The sequence below is a fragment of the Mucor velutinosus genome, assembly GCF_035048745.1.
Source record: "Mucor velutinosus strain NIH1002 chromosome Unknown tig00000041, whole genome shotgun sequence".
In the NCBI taxonomy this organism is placed as follows: domain Eukaryota; kingdom Fungi; phylum Mucoromycota; class Mucoromycetes; order Mucorales; family Mucoraceae; genus Mucor; species Mucor velutinosus.
In genome coordinates this window covers 968701-984621 of record NW_027041905.1, presented here as the reverse complement: position 1 = coordinate 984621, position 15921 = coordinate 968701, and the positions used below count along the sequence as shown (strand labels likewise).

General features: G+C 44.3%; 5 protein-coding genes across 5 annotated transcripts; 3 read left to right on the top strand and 2 right to left on the bottom strand.

The window, feature by feature from the left end:
- Nucleotides 1–101: 101 nt before the first annotated feature.
- ATC70_000486 (uncharacterized protein) lies at nucleotides 102–4684 on the top strand (the record flags this gene model as incomplete). Its single annotated transcript, XM_064819901.1, has 7 exons — nucleotides 102–341; nucleotides 402–501; nucleotides 561–950; nucleotides 1026–1318; nucleotides 1377–1921; nucleotides 1979–4251; nucleotides 4311–4684. The coding sequence occupies 7 exons, from the start codon at nucleotides 102–104 to the stop codon at nucleotides 4682–4684; spliced, it is 4215 nt and encodes a 1404-aa protein (XP_064683821.1).
- A 31-nt stretch (nucleotides 4685–4715) lies between these two features.
- On the bottom strand, nucleotides 4716–7130 carry ATC70_000485 (uncharacterized protein; the record flags this gene model as incomplete). Its single annotated transcript, XM_064819900.1, has 3 exons — nucleotides 4716–6086; nucleotides 6145–6848; nucleotides 6908–7130. 3 exons carry the CDS (start codon nucleotides 7128–7130, stop codon nucleotides 4716–4718), a joined length of 2298 nt encoding a protein of 765 aa, XP_064683820.1.
- A 153-nt stretch (nucleotides 7131–7283) lies between these two features.
- Nucleotides 7284–11142, top strand: MNR2_1 (CorA metal ion transporter; the record flags this gene model as incomplete). The annotated part of the gene is made up of 8 exons (XM_064819899.1): nucleotides 7284–7439; nucleotides 7492–7891; nucleotides 7948–8307; nucleotides 8374–9941; nucleotides 9996–10130; nucleotides 10189–10314; nucleotides 10370–10651; nucleotides 10717–11142. The coding sequence occupies 8 exons, from the start codon at nucleotides 7284–7286 to the stop codon at nucleotides 11140–11142; spliced, it is 3453 nt and encodes a 1150-aa protein (XP_064683819.1).
- Nucleotides 11143–11318: 176 nt separating this feature from the next.
- On the top strand, nucleotides 11319–12911 carry ATC70_000483 (uncharacterized protein; the record flags this gene model as incomplete). The annotated part of the gene is made up of 3 exons (XM_064819898.1): nucleotides 11319–11630; nucleotides 11724–12151; nucleotides 12212–12911. 3 exons carry the CDS (start codon nucleotides 11319–11321, stop codon nucleotides 12909–12911), a joined length of 1440 nt encoding a protein of 479 aa, XP_064683818.1.
- Nucleotides 12912–14272: 1361 nt separating this feature from the next.
- On the bottom strand, nucleotides 14273–15641 carry ATC70_000482 (NAD(P)H:quinone oxidoreductase, type IV; the record flags this gene model as incomplete). The annotated part of the gene is made up of 2 exons (XM_064819897.1): nucleotides 14273–14733; nucleotides 14783–15641. The coding sequence occupies 2 exons, from the start codon at nucleotides 15639–15641 to the stop codon at nucleotides 14273–14275; spliced, it is 1320 nt and encodes a 439-aa protein (XP_064683817.1).
- Between the last annotated feature and the right edge of the window lie 280 nt (nucleotides 15642–15921).

Below are 15921 nucleotides of genomic sequence, written 5' to 3'. Positions count from 1 at the left end.
TTTGTCACTAGTACAGACAGTCACCTGTATAAAAGGTGTCTCTCCAAAATGATTGTGATGGGGATGCCAACAGAAATTCTTTTTTCTTTCCTCTAGTCAACATGTTTCAAAAGACGACCTTACCACTTCACGCTGCACCCAGTGAGGTTTCGTCTAGCAGACAGCGCAACAACTTGACATTGGCTGATGTTCAGTCTGATTCCATTGCTCGCATTGCCGAGAAACATTTCAGCAGTTGGGATCCTCAAGTAGTTGAGAACATCTTCAAGAACGAATTGGAGCCATCTTTGTTCAGTTCTCGTAAATTGCTCTTGTTGGAGTACTGCCAGTACCTGGAAAAGGTAATCTGTTAGAGGGAGTGAAAATGGACAACTGGAACTAACCTTGGCTTTGTTTGGCAGTTCTTGTGGCCCAACTACGATGAAAATGCATCATTGAATCATGTCTTGTCCATCTGCTTGATGGTCAATGAGAAGGCTCGTCAAAACATCTCACTTTGGGGTAAGGCATACATAGCATAGGAGCAGGCACCAAGACGACTCAATCACTGCTTTACGTAGACGCGTTTGAATCGGATACCAGCAAGTTTGCCAGCTTCTTTCAACGTGTTATCCATTTGATGGCTGACAATCAATTACCGTTGCTCTTACGCAGACAAATGTTGGTTTTTTTGATCCAATGCTTCCAAAGCTTCGAGAATAGCACTGTGCGTACAGAATGTTTAAAGTTGGTGACCATCGGCATCTGGAGTCACTTGGCGCATCAAGGCAAACGAGAAGAGATGTTTAGCGAGTATCCTGCGCTCGAGAAACTGTGGAAATCCAGCAACAAAAAGATGGTCGCTGCCAGCGAGGAAACCAGAAGACAGATGGAATTTGAAAGAGATTTTTTGAGCACGCTGATGAGAAACTATGTAGATTTAGTGTACAAGATTACTGCAGAAGGAGAAGGTAAAGCAACAAGCGATTATTACGGATTATACAGAGCATTTGACTCATCAGAAGGGGGGGGGCGGGACTGAATAGCCGACCAAGAGTTGATCAAGACAGCTGAACGTTACTTGGAATTCTTCACTGATTTGGAGGCACAGTTGCCCACTCGTCGATTCTTCAACACTTTATTGGACGATCATCAAGTTGTCGTGTTGTCTCAGATGGCACCTTTGATGCGCAGAGCGGATAAAGATGTGGATCTTATCAAGAAATTGTTGCAGAGACTCGAATTTTACTCTAAATTTGAAATCAACGATCAAACCGGTGTGGCATTGACAGATCTCGAGATGACTGAAGCACACTGTCAGCAACTGATTCAGTTACAAGTAAAAAGCACAAGCGTACAGTTGCATACAGCAGTTTACTCACATGCCACTTATATAGCACGTCGCATTCCGCCATTTCAGAGAAGAGATCAAAGAACTCCCATTAGCCAACTTAGCCTCCATCGAAACACGCCAAGACCTTCTGTGGCACTTGGAGCCTTTGTCAGAGGACGTCTTGACCCGTCTTTGCAACTTGCTGAATCTTCGCAGCGCACCTTTAGACATCACCATTGGCATCGACACCAAGGAATTCTTGATCAATGTCCTTATTTCCAAATATCAAAAGAGAGCAAGCCAGATTGAAAGCATCAACAACCAACCCTTGTATCCTGATGAAAACACACTGTTTGATGACAGCCTCGTATCAACACAATTCTACGCCGGTGATCGTTCTCTCGCTTTGCCCAAATTGAACCTTCAGTTCTTGACATTGTTTGATTATTTGCTTCGAAATTTCACCTTGTTCAAATTGGAAAGCTCGTATGAAATTAGACAGGACATTGAAGATGTAGTGAAGCGTATGTCGCCCAGACTGACATATCCTGACCGCAAAACTGAGTTTGCAGGATGGGCTCGTATGGCAGTACCCGTTCAAGATTTCAAGTAAGCCTTCTACACATTGCCCTACCGAAAAGACTGACTGATTCATTTCGTCAATAGTATTGTGGATGTTGGAGAGGCCAATCTTGGCGAAAGCAAGCCTTCTCGTGTTAGAGCTGATGTTGGATTTGATGTTCAAAAGTATTCTCAAAACATCCGCAACGAATGGGACAATTTGCGCAAACACGATGTCTTGTTCTTGTTGACCATTGAAGCCACTGAGGAATCATCCCACAAATTAAAAGACGACGAGGATTTCAGACAGCATTACGGGATTCGACATGTGCGTGGCTGTGAGATTGTGGATATTATTGGCGCAGACGGTCGTGCCATTGATGAAGCCACTCATTTTACACCAGAACTAAAGCAGGCCAGATGGAAGGGATCTCGTCGCACACTTCGCGTTGAAATGGACGCCAATCAGTACAAGATGGACATGGACAAATTCAACACCAAGCAAGCTGGAGACATTCACACCACATTCAACGTGCTCGTGCGTAGAAAGCCTCAAGAAAACAACTTTAAGTCAGTTCTGGAAACCATCCGTGATTTAATGCAAAGCGATCTTGTGGTGCCTGACTGGCTTCAAAAGGTCTTTTTGGGCTACGGTGATCCTGCCAGTGCCCACTATAAAAAGATGCCAAACCGTGAACACAAGGTCAACTTGTGCGACACATTTATTGATTTCGAGCATTTAAAGACTTGCTTCGAGGGCAAGCAATTAGACATCGTTGGTCAAGAGCCCCTGGAACCACCGTATACCATCACATTAGTGGAAGATTCCATGGATCAAGACAGTAAACCCACCAAAAAACATAAGAAATCCAAGCAGCAGCAGCAGCCAGCAGTCGCCAAACCAGAAACTCTGCAAGTATCTTCCTACAAGCTACCCAACATGGGTCCTTATCCTCAAGATGTTCCCAAAAAGAACCGCATCAGATACACTCCTGTGCAAGCTGAATCTATCTACGCTGGCATGAACCATGGTCTCACTCTGGTCGTTGGTCCTCCTGGTACTGGAAAGACGGATGTCGCTGTTCAAACCATTGCTAATCTGTACCGCAATCACCCTGAACAACACACACTGATTGTCACGCACAGCAATCAAGCCTTGAACCAAATCTTTGGCAAGTTGATTGAGCTGGATGTGGACCCCAGACATGTAGTGCGTCTCGGCCATGGTGAGCAGGAATTGGACGCCAATGTCAGTTTCAGTAAGTATGGTCGTGTGCTTGCAGCATTAGAACGTCGTATCGTACTCCTACAACAAGTGGACTATCTATCACAATCACTGTCTGTGCCTGGTGCACATGGCTCTACTTGCGAAACGGCCGACTATTTCTTTCACATTCACGTACTGCCTCGTTGGGAGTCATTCCAATCCACAACAGCTACAGCCGAGTCTGTGCAGCAAGTGCGCGATGCCTTCCCGTTTGCGCAGTACTTTGCCAATGCACCTACACCCATCTTCACCGAGACCATGACGCCTGCGGAAGCGATTGAATCAGCCACTGGATGCTTCAGACACCTTCAGCATATATTCACACAATTACAAGAACTCAGACCTTTCGAGCTCTTGAAGTCTGGCCATGACCGTGCCAACTACTTGGTGACCAAGGAAGCCAAGATTGTTGCCATGACCTGTACACATGCTGCTCTCAAGAGACGTGAATTGGTGAAACTCGGCTTCAAATACGACAATATTGTGATTGAAGAGGCAGCTCAGATTCTAGAGGTAGAGACATTCATTCCTTTGCTGTTACAAGAGCCCAAAGACGGCCAAAACATGTTGAAGCGTGTCATGCTGATTGGCGACCATCATCAACTGCCTCCGGTGATCAAGAACTCTGCCTTCCAGCAGTTCTGCCATTTGGAACAAAGCATGTTTACGCGTTTTGTGCGTCTAGGTGTCCCTACATTGCAACTGGATCAGCAAGGCCGCGCTCGTCCTTGCATTGCTGATCTCTACAACTGGCGCTACCACGACTTACAAAACTTGCCCAAGGTGACTGAGGGTCCTTACACCAAGGCCAATGCAGGATTTGCGTTTGATTACCAGATGATTGATGTGGGCGAATATCAGCAACAAGGAGAAACAGAGCCTGTGCCCTACTTTTATCAAAACTTGGGAGAAGCAGAGTACGTTGTGGCTGTCTATCAGTACATGCGTCTTGTCGGTTATCCTGCTGAGAAGATCTCCATCCTGACAACTTACAATGGACAAAAGGCTTTGATCAAGGATGTGTTGGACCGTCGATGTGCATGGAACGCCTACTTTGGCACACCTGCTACAATTGATACAGTAGATAAATACCAAGGACAACAGAACGACTGTAAGTGTGGTTATGAGAGATGGTGGTGTGTGCTCGTGGCTAAAATTTAAATCGTATAGACGTCTTGCTGTCCCTTGTCAGAACAAAGGCTGTGGGTCACATCCGAGATATCCGTCGATTGACCGTCGCCATGTCTCGTGCCAAGTTTGGTTTGTACGTCTTCTGCAACAAGGCCCTGTTTGAGAACTGCTATGAATTGGAGCCTGTCATGAAGCAGCTGAACACGAGACCTTGCACTTTGCACCTTGTAGATAATGAAAAGTACCCCTCAGAACGTTCATCCAACAGCACTGAGCATGTCATTGACATTGCCAATGTGGAAGACATGGGTCAATTGGTGTATAAAAAGAGCCAAGAACAACTGAAATCACAAGCAGACAAGCTTGCTCTACAACAACAAGAGGATGCTTCCATGGACACGGATGAAGAATAATTATATATAGTAATAAAAAAATGCCCTCTCTTTATTTCTTTCGTCTCGCCAACGCTCTTTGACGGATCATGTCAATTTCTTGTGCTCTACGTTTTTTGGACTCTATTTCCGCTAATGCAGCGGTTTCTTTTTGCTGCTGCTGTTCTATGGCTTGCTGTCTATGTGCTGCCTCCACGTCCTCTGCTTCCACAGTAGGTTGTGCCTCTCCGTTCAATCGCGTGTGTGGTAGTTTCTTGATTCTTGCCTGGCCTTCGCCTTGCTTGACCCAATCCCATAGTATTTTACTCACGCCCTTCATCACTGCTCTGTTTGTGTAAGTAATGTTGGTATACATGACCCAATCCAGTTCCGAGTATTGGACCTTGGCCTTATCCAACATGTTGGACAGAGCACACAAGGGATGTAGATAGAGCGCCACCAGTGCTGTGGACGACACGCCGGTCGATGTCTGTCCCAAATGTTCGTCAGGCGCATAGTGTGAGAACACGGCACGATGAGCAGCCTTGTTGGCGATATTGGTAAAGTAGCCCGTCAAGAAAGATTTGAGAATAGGCACTGGATCTACACTTTCAGCATGGTCATTCTCTCCAACACGACGCTTGCTTGATTTGCTGCTCTTTTTGCGTTGAATGAGTGCGCTCTTGATCACCTTGAGATCCAGTTTATCCATGACATCCATCAGCTGCGATCGCACACTGGAAGCAGTTTCCAATACCTTGTAGTTGATGTAATTGTCTTTGCACCACTGTCGACTCTTGTTGTGCCATTTCCACTCATGCCAAACGTTCAAGCAGGTCATATGATCGCCTGTATGATGTGCTAGCTTGACTTTGCATTTCTCTGCCTCAATAGCGTCTTCCTCTTTGCGTGGTGAGTTGAACAGCTCCATATCCCCTGCCAGCATACTGATGATGATGACCACTTCATAGCTGCATTTCAAACTGACAGATGCTAGCAACACGCGAGCCAAAGAGGGTGATAGTGGGAAATGGTTCATGCGTGTACCCAGCTTGGTGATTTTGCCGGCTTCATCAATGGCGCCTAATAGATATAGCTGTTTCAGTGCGTTTCGTACCAGCGTCTCTTCTGGCGGATCAATGAACTCAAAGTTGATGACATCCACAATTTGCATTGTCTTGAGTGCGAGCACAGTTCCCAGTAGAGAACTGCGCTGGATCTCGGGTATGGTGTTAGGCTCCATGCGCTCAAAGCTCTCTTCGTTGTACAGCCTGTATGCTTTACCAGGCGCTGTACGACCAGCACGACCTGCTCTCTGGATAGCTGCTGCCTGACTGATTTCTGTTACCAGGAGTGCATCCATGCCAGTGTTGGGATCAAATGATTTTTCCTTGACAAAGCCTGAATCGACGACATAACGAATACCAGGTATTGTCACCGATGTCTATCAAGGAAATGGTGAGCAAAAGACACGGCCTTTGTCTATTCACGAGTACGCTTACCTGAGCAACATTGGTCGCAAACACAATCTTGCGGTCACCTTGACGAGGCAATTCGAACACTGCCTTTTGTTCAAACGTCTCCAAGCTTGCATACAACGGATATACAGCAGCACGCACCACACCATGGCCATCATCGTAGAATTTGACTTGTCTGCGATAGTCGCAATGTGCCTCCTTTTCTGCAAATGTTTTACAAGCTCTTTCGATATCCTGCTGACCTGTCAAAAACACCAAAATATCGCCCTCGGGCTGTTGTGTATGAATGGTCCACGCTGTCTCTACTGCACGATCCACAAAGGCTGATTTTAGCGTGGCTAGTTTCGGCGCATCCAACGAGTAAATCACTTGCACAGGAAAGGTTCTTCCAGGGATCTCGAATATAGGGCACTCGTTGAAAAAGTCTGAAAACTTGGCTACGTCCAGCGTAGCAGACATGATCAGGATCTTGAGATCAGGCCGCTTACGATGTGTTTGCTTCAAGAGTCCAAACAAGACGTCTGTTTCCAAAGTGCGTTCGTGTGCTTCGTCAATGATAATGACATTGTACTTGGTTAAGCATGGATCCATGGTAGCTTCACGCAACAAAATGCCGTCTGTCATGTAGACCAGCCGAGTGTCGGCTGATGTGCGATCATCAAAGCGAATATTGTAACCTACACGAGACCCCAGTCGGTCGCCTTGTTCCTCGCTGACTCTTTTTGCCACTAGAATAAATCATCAGTGAGATGCCGTATGGTGTGTGCCTGCCTATGCCAGAACTTGCCTGTGATGGCAGCAATGCGTCTTGGTTGAGTGACGCCCACCTTTCTCAATTCTGGTAATTCCTCTAAAATATACTGCGGTATTTGCGTCGTCTTACCAGAGCCAGTTTCACCAATAATAACAAGGATACTGTATTCACGGATAGCATCAATGAGGTCTTGTTTGTATTCAAATGTGGGTAGCTGGGCCCGTTGATCCTGCAACTGATTGTATTTTGAGGTCATTGTGCAAAGTGGAAAAGTTTTTGATACAGTCTGCATTTTCAGGCGGTCATTTCGTAAGGAATGATACAGCCAGCCAATCGACATGTCCATATCCCAAACCTATAAACCCCTCTTTCTCTCGGCCAGATTCGTGTTTCTTTCTTTTCTTTCATCATGTTTGAAAAGTCGCTTACAGACCTCATACGAGGCATCAGAGCCAACAAGAAGAACGAGCAAAAATATATTGCAGTCTGTTTGCAAGAGATTCGAAATGAAGTCAAATCCAACGATCTCGACATCAAATCCACTGCTGTTGCCAAGTTAACTTACGTAAGTTCTTTTGTTGTTGGATACCGCATGACGCTCACCACGAGACATACAGTTGCAAATGCTTGGCTACGACATGTCATGGGCCTCCTTTTACATGGTGGAAGTCATGTCGAGCCCCAAGTTTTTGCACAAAAGAACGGGTTATTTAGCTGCTACACTCAGTTTCCAGCAAGATACAGATGTGCTCATGTTGACGACCAACCTGATCAAAAAGGACTTGGCTTCACCTGCCCCTGTGGATATTGGTATTGCACTCAACGGTTTATCACATATTGTCACGCCTGATTTAGCAAGAGACCTTTCGCCCGATCTCGTCAGCATGTTGAACCACTCCAGACCGTATATCCGCAAAAAGGTGGTGCTTGTACTCTACAAGGTCTTTTTGAAATACCCAGAGGCACTTCGTATCAGCTTTCCTCGTTTGAAAGAGAAATTGGAAGACCCTGATCCATGTAAGTGTTGGAAAGAGACTTGTGCGCAGATACTGATATCCAGTAACAACGACCAGCCGTTGTGTCTGCTGTGATTAGTGTGATCTGCGAGTTGGCCCGTAAGAATCCCAAAAACTACCTGTCTCTTGCGCCACAACTGTTCAAGTTGCTCACCACATCCTCCAACAACTGGATGTTGATCAAGATCATCAAACTGTTTGCTGCTTTGACGCCCTTGGAGCCTCGCTTAATCAAGAAGCTGCTGCCTCCTCTTACATCGTTGATTCAAACAACGCCTGCCATGTCGTTGCTGTATGAATGCATTTACACGGTGATTACAGGTGGATTTCTCGAGGCTGCTGGTGATGCTGGACATGCTTTGGCTGCCACATGTACAAACAAGCTGAGAAAGTTTTTGGAGGACCCCGATCAAAACTGTAAGTAGCATCATGGGGAGGGAGGGTATGTAAGAGTAAGGGCAGTAGACTGATAGCAATACCTAGTGAAATACGTTGGCTTGCTGGCCATGAGCAAGCTATTAGCAACACATCCTAGATTGGTCGCAGAGCACAAGGATTTGATTTTGGAGTGCATCGACGACGAGGACATCAGTATTCGTTTGCGTGCCTTGGATCTTGTTGTTGGCATGGTACACCGCAAGAACATTGTGGAGATTGTCAAACGCCTGATTACGCACATTATGCCCGAGCAGCCTGAGCAGTCGTTGCATGATCCCTCCACCATCTTTGACCCTGTTTATCGAACCGACATTATTCACCGCATCATCTTTATGTGCTCTCAAAACCACTATCACCATCTGAACGATTTCGAGTGGTATATAAGTGTGTTGATGGGCATCACTTACAAGGCGGGTGTCAACGTAGGCAATGTACTCACCAATCAGCTGATGGATGTCAGTGTGCGTGTCAAAAGTGTGCGCGAATATGCCGTCAAGCAAATGTACCATTTGTTGCAAGACAAAAAGTTTCTGGAAACAGCCAAAAGACGAGATGCCAACATTGAAGTCCTGTCAGCAGCAGCCTGGATTTGCGGCGAATACTGCAACTATTTGGAGGACATTCCATCCACGCTGGAGTGCTTACTTGCTTCTCAAGCAGCGCATTTACCCGTTAAAGTGCAGGCCATCTATGTGCATAGTGTCATCAAGATTTTCGCCTATTGGACCAGCCAACTAACATCGCAATGGAACACAGAACTCCAGCATGAATTCGTCAAAGTAACTCAGGTCATGTGTGATAAAATGGACATGTTCATCCACAGCACCGATCTTGAAGTACAAGAAAGAGCCTACGACGTCAAATCTCTGTTCACCATCATTTTGGATGCGGTCAATGCACAGGACGGTGTGCCTGCTGTTTTGGAAGGTCTCCCTGAGCTGTTCTTTATGTATGAACTCAATCCTGTTGCGCCGAAAGCGCAATCCAAAGTGCCTATCCCTGAGGGTCTGGATTTGGATGCCTGGATCAATGACCCCCTGCCTGATTTAGTGGAGGACATGGATTCAGATGATTCCAAAGAATCTGCTCAACCCTTTTACCAACACAAGAAAAAAAAGAAGCACAGCAAAAGGGACGCCAGCGATGATGAGGATACCAAGGAAAAGCGTCGCGCAGCAAGAAGAGAGGCTCGCAAGAACGATCCCTTCTATATTCCCAGCAGCGACAAAAAACTGGTTGACTTTGACAGCGACATTGACAGTATTCCTGTAGTTGAATTGCGCCTGGATGATATCAAGAAGCCCAAAAAGAGCAAGAAAACCAAGAAGCCCGTGGTGCAGCCTATCTACGCTGAAGAGGAGATGCCTGAGAATGCAGCCATGTCTGATGAAGAGAAACCAGCCAAGAAGAAGGGATCTGTGTACACCAAAAAGTCGACCCGTGATATCTTTGAAAGCGCTGAGGACACAGGTCTCAACAATGTGGATTTGTCAACTCCCTTGGGCGAAGATGAGAAGTTTGAGCAGCCCAAGGCTTATTTGAGCCCTGAAGAAGTGCGCATCAAGGAAGAAGCTCGCTACAGAGCAGAGCGCAAGGAATTGAGAGCACTCCAGGTAGTTGTATGTAGCACAGATGATTGTCGACAATGACCAACAATGAGTTGATAGAAAAAGAACAAGGAACTGCTAGAGTCCAACAAAAAGACAAGATCAAAAAAGGCTGAAAAGCAACCCGAAGCATCTGCCACTGATAAAAAGAAAAAGAAGAAAAAGAGCTCATCCTCTTCATCCAAAAAGACAAAGGTGAGTGTTTGAGTGGAGAGGGACGGCAGGAATAAGCCGTTATTGACCTTCATGATAGGCACCTGCTCAAAACGATGAATTGGTGCCTGAGGAATTGGGAGTCAACATGGATGATATCAAGGAGGCAGTCAATGAAAAGCAAGAGCCATCTATCGAGATCTTTAGTAATGATCAAGTGTCATTGGTAAGTTACTATACATGCAGGTATTAAAGCAATGAGTACTCACTGAGGATAATAGATGGGATTATTGCAATTAGATGCAGCCAATGAGACACCTACTATCGGCATTCATTTCACTGTTGAGAACAAGGACCAAGCCATGCTGCCCAGTCTCCACATGGAATTTGCGCAATCGTTTGATCTCAAGAACATCTCCAACGAGGATGCCAATGTAGCTTCAGCGACTGAGCACTTTGAACTGCAAGCACATGAGAAGGTTGAATGTGAAGCTTATTTCCAGGTGCAAGGAAATCCTCGTCGTGGCCTCTGTCTTCGCGGTGATTTGTTCTATGATATTGAGGTAACTTTGATTGGTAACATAAGCTTACATGAAATTAAATCTCGTATGACACACTTACATCATAGGGTTCGTCGGCTATTCATCAACATGCTATTGAAATACCTATTCCTGTTAGTCTGTTCCTAGTCGACACACCAATGGATCCCACTTCTTTTGCCACGTTGTTGGCAGAGCATGGCAGTGAATTTGAGTACCATGGCAACGTCCAAGTCCAAGTGGCCCTGCAAGAAGAGTCCTCCATTCAAGAGGCCATCATCAATGCATTTGAAATTGTCACCCGCACCAGTGGTTTAATGGTGGTGGAAGTCATTGCAGGTGCTGCATCCCTATACGGTAAAAGCATCCAAGGCAGCCAAGTGGCCGGTCTTCTCAAGTGCAATTTGGACATGGAGGACAAGATGGCGACATTGACTGTTGATCTCAAGAGCACTGATGACGATTTATTGGATGGCATGATCCACCAACTAGAGACCATTCAGAATAGCCTGTAATAAACATGTGTGTTTACACTTGACATTAAAAGGGGCATAATGTTTAGATCATCGATACTACTTTAGATTAAATATAAATATGCTTGTATCTTGAGTTTTCCATTTACTCTTTACTCTTTACTCTTTACTCTTTACTCTTCTCTCTCTCTCTCTCCCTCTCTCTCTTTTAGCATCCTATGACAAGATTCTTGATATCTTGTATTTCACTCGTTTTACTAGTCGTATGCACATGGCAAGTCTCTGCCAAAGCTACAGTCGAAGCCAATGGTGCTCCCGGTCAAATGTGTTATGCAGATGCCTACAATTCAGTTCATGGTGGCTGGAATAGAACTTATGCGCCCAATGATCCTCAGCAAATCTACATTTCTTTGACAGATGATGCCGATTTTGCACGTGTTCAATTTGCCACATTGGGTGAAATTAAGCAATCGACACTACAGTATTGGCCCAAACATAACAAGAGAAAGAGTGTTACTATCCAAGGACAGGTAAAAAAAAAAAAAGAGAGAGAGAGAAAATAAGGGATTTGTTTGTTTGTTTGTTTGTTGATAATAGTATACTTATCAGATGGTTTTGAGCAGGATTGGACATTTGTGGATGGCGGCCTTGCTCAGCGCAAATTATATCTTCATAAACTCAAGACAAAGGCACTCAAGGCAGCGACAGTGTATCAGTACAAGGTCGGATCCATGAACGAGTCGAGTGTGAAATGGTCCACAACGTATGAATTTCATACTGCACCAAAGAAGAACGATTTCAGTTTTATTGCAACTGGTGATGTAGGTGCCTGTAATGCTGTTGCTGTGCCTCACATGAAGGACCTTGCCAAGACGCATAAATTCGATTTTGTAACCCTGGCTGGAGACCAGGCTTATAATTTGGACGACTTTAATGGCACTAAAGGCGATGAGTATCTGAACTTCATGCAGGATTTGTATGCTCAGGTGCCTTACTTGGGTGCAGTTGGCAATCATGAAGGAGCCTATAATTTCAGTCATTACAAGAATCGGTACGTCATCTATCTAGGATGAAAAACGAACAATCATGTCTGATTACGAATGGTATATAGATTCAACAGTGTGCCTTATGCTGAATCGAAATTCGACAACTCACTCATGTATTCCATCAACTACAAATCATTGCACCTTGTGTCCTTCTCCACCGAAGTTTATTTTACAGGCACCACCGAGGAGATCAAGACTGCCATCAACTGGTTGGACGCTGATCTTGCAGAGGCCAACAAGCACAGACACACACGACCTTGGATCATCTTTTTGACACATCATCCTATTTATTGTTCCGTCAACAGCTCGGATTGCTCCACCAAGGCAGCTACAATTAAAAATGGACCGGTTGATCCTGCTACAAATTTAACATGGGGTGGTTTAGAGGACATTTTGCTGAAGCACAAGGTTGATATCTACATGAGTGGTCATGTTCACAACTATGAAAGAACGTATCCAGTGTCCAAAGGAAATCTCATCACCAAATCGTACCACAATGCACCTAGCTTCTTTCAGATCGTGATTGGTAATGCCGGTCAGCCTGAAGGGCCCACTCAGTTTGGCGATGGTCCATTCCCTGCTTGGTCTGCTAAGCGTTATGGTAGCTTTGGCTTCTCTACATTCAGAGTGACACCTACCACCATGAATATTGTTCATCACCAAGCAAATGTGGATGGCACTTTGGGTGGTGTTATCGATCAATTCACAGTGTCTAAGGATTTGCCAAAGAACAGCAATGCAAAACGAGACATTTGCGTTGTATAGAGCAATAAACCGATTGGATTTTGAATCCCTGATAAGTTGATATGTTTCATAAGAGAGGCTTTAAAGGTATTGTACATTATTCGTTCGAACATGTAACATTACAATGAGTGAGGAAAGTTCAAATACTGTATCGGAGAAGGTCTGCTTTACACTCCAAGCATTGTACGTATTATTTGAGTTTGGTGATATTTCTCTATTTCCCGTTAGGACTTACATCTGGGTACGCAAACTGCAACAATTGAAACACACTGTTACAAAGATGTACATCAGAAGCCGATAAAGTATTCAAGCCAAGTGGAAGCTTTTTTAAATTCGCAATGGCCCTCTTATTAGCTCCTAAAGCATCGATAGCCTTCATTAGAGAGGTATTTTGGCAGCCAAAACAAATTGGAATCCCGCTATACCCACTTTTTAGATTGGCCAAATTTTGCCTTGTTTTCGACTTGATTGAGCTATTTCAAGTGATTCGACTATATAAACTGGAATGATCATCCTATACACTCTTAAGCTTTCTAGAAGTACTTTTCAAGGCGCATTCAATGATGCTAACTGCAACCATTGCTTATAATAATACCATTGAGCAATCTCTGAAAATATGAAATGAGGTTTTTGGCCAAAATGTTGAGATTTTACATATCAAGGTCTCTCAAACAAAGTTTCAGGGGCTGCTTTGAATCGAGAGAAACAATTTGAGTTAATATATGCCATAGTAAAAGTCTTTGTTTTCATGGTGAAAAACGCGATCGTTTGATTTTTAATGAAATCCAGGAGGGGGTACCTCATGGTTTTTGGTCGATTTTTGGATATGTTTTTTTTTGGTCCCTAAAAAGTTGAGCAAAGGTGTCAGGAAGTCATTACTAGGTGAGAGCAATTGTGCGATGCTAGTTTGGCGGCCTGAAACGGCTTCTAGCGCGAAAAATTACTGTTCAAATTTGTCCAATTTTTGCTGTGTTTTGCGTATCATTGAGTAGGGAGAACTATTGCAACTATGGTGTATACTTGGATACGTATTTTTCTCGTTGATGCGGCTTTTTGGAGCATCGTAGAAAAGCCAGTTCCCGAGGTACGGATGTGTGATTAAGGAAAAGAGATGAAATACTGAACAAGAGCAATAGAATGCAACGCCTTACAGAGCTGGCGAATGGATGATCGCTGAATGATCCAATTTTCTTCAATCAGTTAGTAATGTATGGCTTAGTCTTATGAATCATTCTACTAGATTCTAGCCAACTACCTTGAAACGGTACCGATTCAGATCATAAATGCACTTCACTGACTAATCGGCTTCATGCTGGAAATAACACATATGGAAAGAAAATTATATCTTTATTGTTGTTACTGTATTATAAAAATGGAGTATATTAAATCAGATAGTTGATAAGGATACCGCAAGCAGCTAAAATGGAGCTAGCAGCAGCCGAGAAAGTAACGGAATTTGCAGCAGAGATAGCTTCTTGCTGTTGATTCTTTTCAGAGTCTGATCCAGACTGTAATCCAGAGGCAGCAAATGAGTCTTCTTTGATCTTTAGAGCATCTTCGCTGTACTCATCATCGTCGTCCTCATCATCGTCATCATGATCATGATTCTTCTCCTTTTCTTCCTCGTCGTGCTTCCTCTGTTCTTCCTCGTCGTGCTTCTTCTTTTCTTCCTCCTCGTCATGCTTCTTCTTTTCTTCCTCCTCGTCATCGTCATCGTCATCGTCATCAGAAGCATGAGGCCTTCTATCACCTACGCATTCAGCAGCAGTGCTCAGCTTGAATCCCTTGGAACGGAGAGCTTCAATGATCTTGGACACTTGTCCAATGGATGTTGGATACAAATCTATATAGCCCGGTTAGACGATGTCAAATTTGTAAATATAATCACTTGCCATGTTGTAAACTGATGAATCCACTATCGTTATGAGCGTTCAAGGGGCTAGGTTTACCAGAAGCAATGTCTTCAAAAGCACGTTGGATACGTTCAGCACCGTCCTTGAGCATATGCACATTATAGTCAGTGGGATCCACATTCCACATCAAAGTCTTGTAGCCCATTTTCTTGAGGATAGACTTGACGCGAGCATCAGCTTCACCATAAGGAGGACGAATGTAACGAGGCTTGACACCAATAGCAGCCTCGATTGCTTCTTCAGTAGCTCTGACTTCATACACAATCTTCTCGTTGCTCAAACTCATGAGATGAGGATGGGAGTAAGTGTGAGAGGCAATCTGGTGGCCAGCGTCGTAAGCACGCTTGATGATTTCGGGGTATTGCTTGGCATGAGCACCCATAACACAGAAAGTAGCCTTGACATTAGCCTTGTCCAAGATGTCGAGCAGATCAGTAGTAAAGTTACTAGGTCCATCATCAAAGGTAAGAGCCCAAGTTTTCTCCGAAGGACAGCCATAGATATCGTCTTCAGTAGCCATGTTGCCACAGCTTTCAAAGCAGCGATCGTTGTCACTACCATCACATTTAGCATTTTCACACACACCAGAGCCAACAGGACGCACACGACCCTCAATGTCATCCAAGTCAAGATCTTCCAGCCACTTTTCATCTGAGGGAGTGGTGAATTCAGGCTCTTCTGTTACAACCTTCTTGTCATCATCGTCATCATCGTAATCATCATCATCGTCGTCGTCATCGTCATCGTGGTGGTGCTTCTTTGCGAATACAGTGCTGACGATGCACATTAAAATGAGGAGTGTAATCCACGCTAATGGAAGTTGCCTGCGAGAGAGCATGTTTTATTGATATTATTGTTCAGAGCTGTCTTGAAAGTTTTGTTGATCCACTTGTATTTATATGCAAGCGGATAATTTCAATTGACATTTGGGCTAATGCTCAATAGTACACTGATCAAAATCCAAATGTAACAAACAGTGGCAACTTTAAATTGAAAGATTGTTTATTAGAGAAGTCCATTTCACGATTTAAAGGAGATGGAATAATTCCGAGTGTTATTGTTGTATACAAAGTAAAGGTATTATTAGGTGGAAGAGAAAAAAAGTATGATTACAAGTG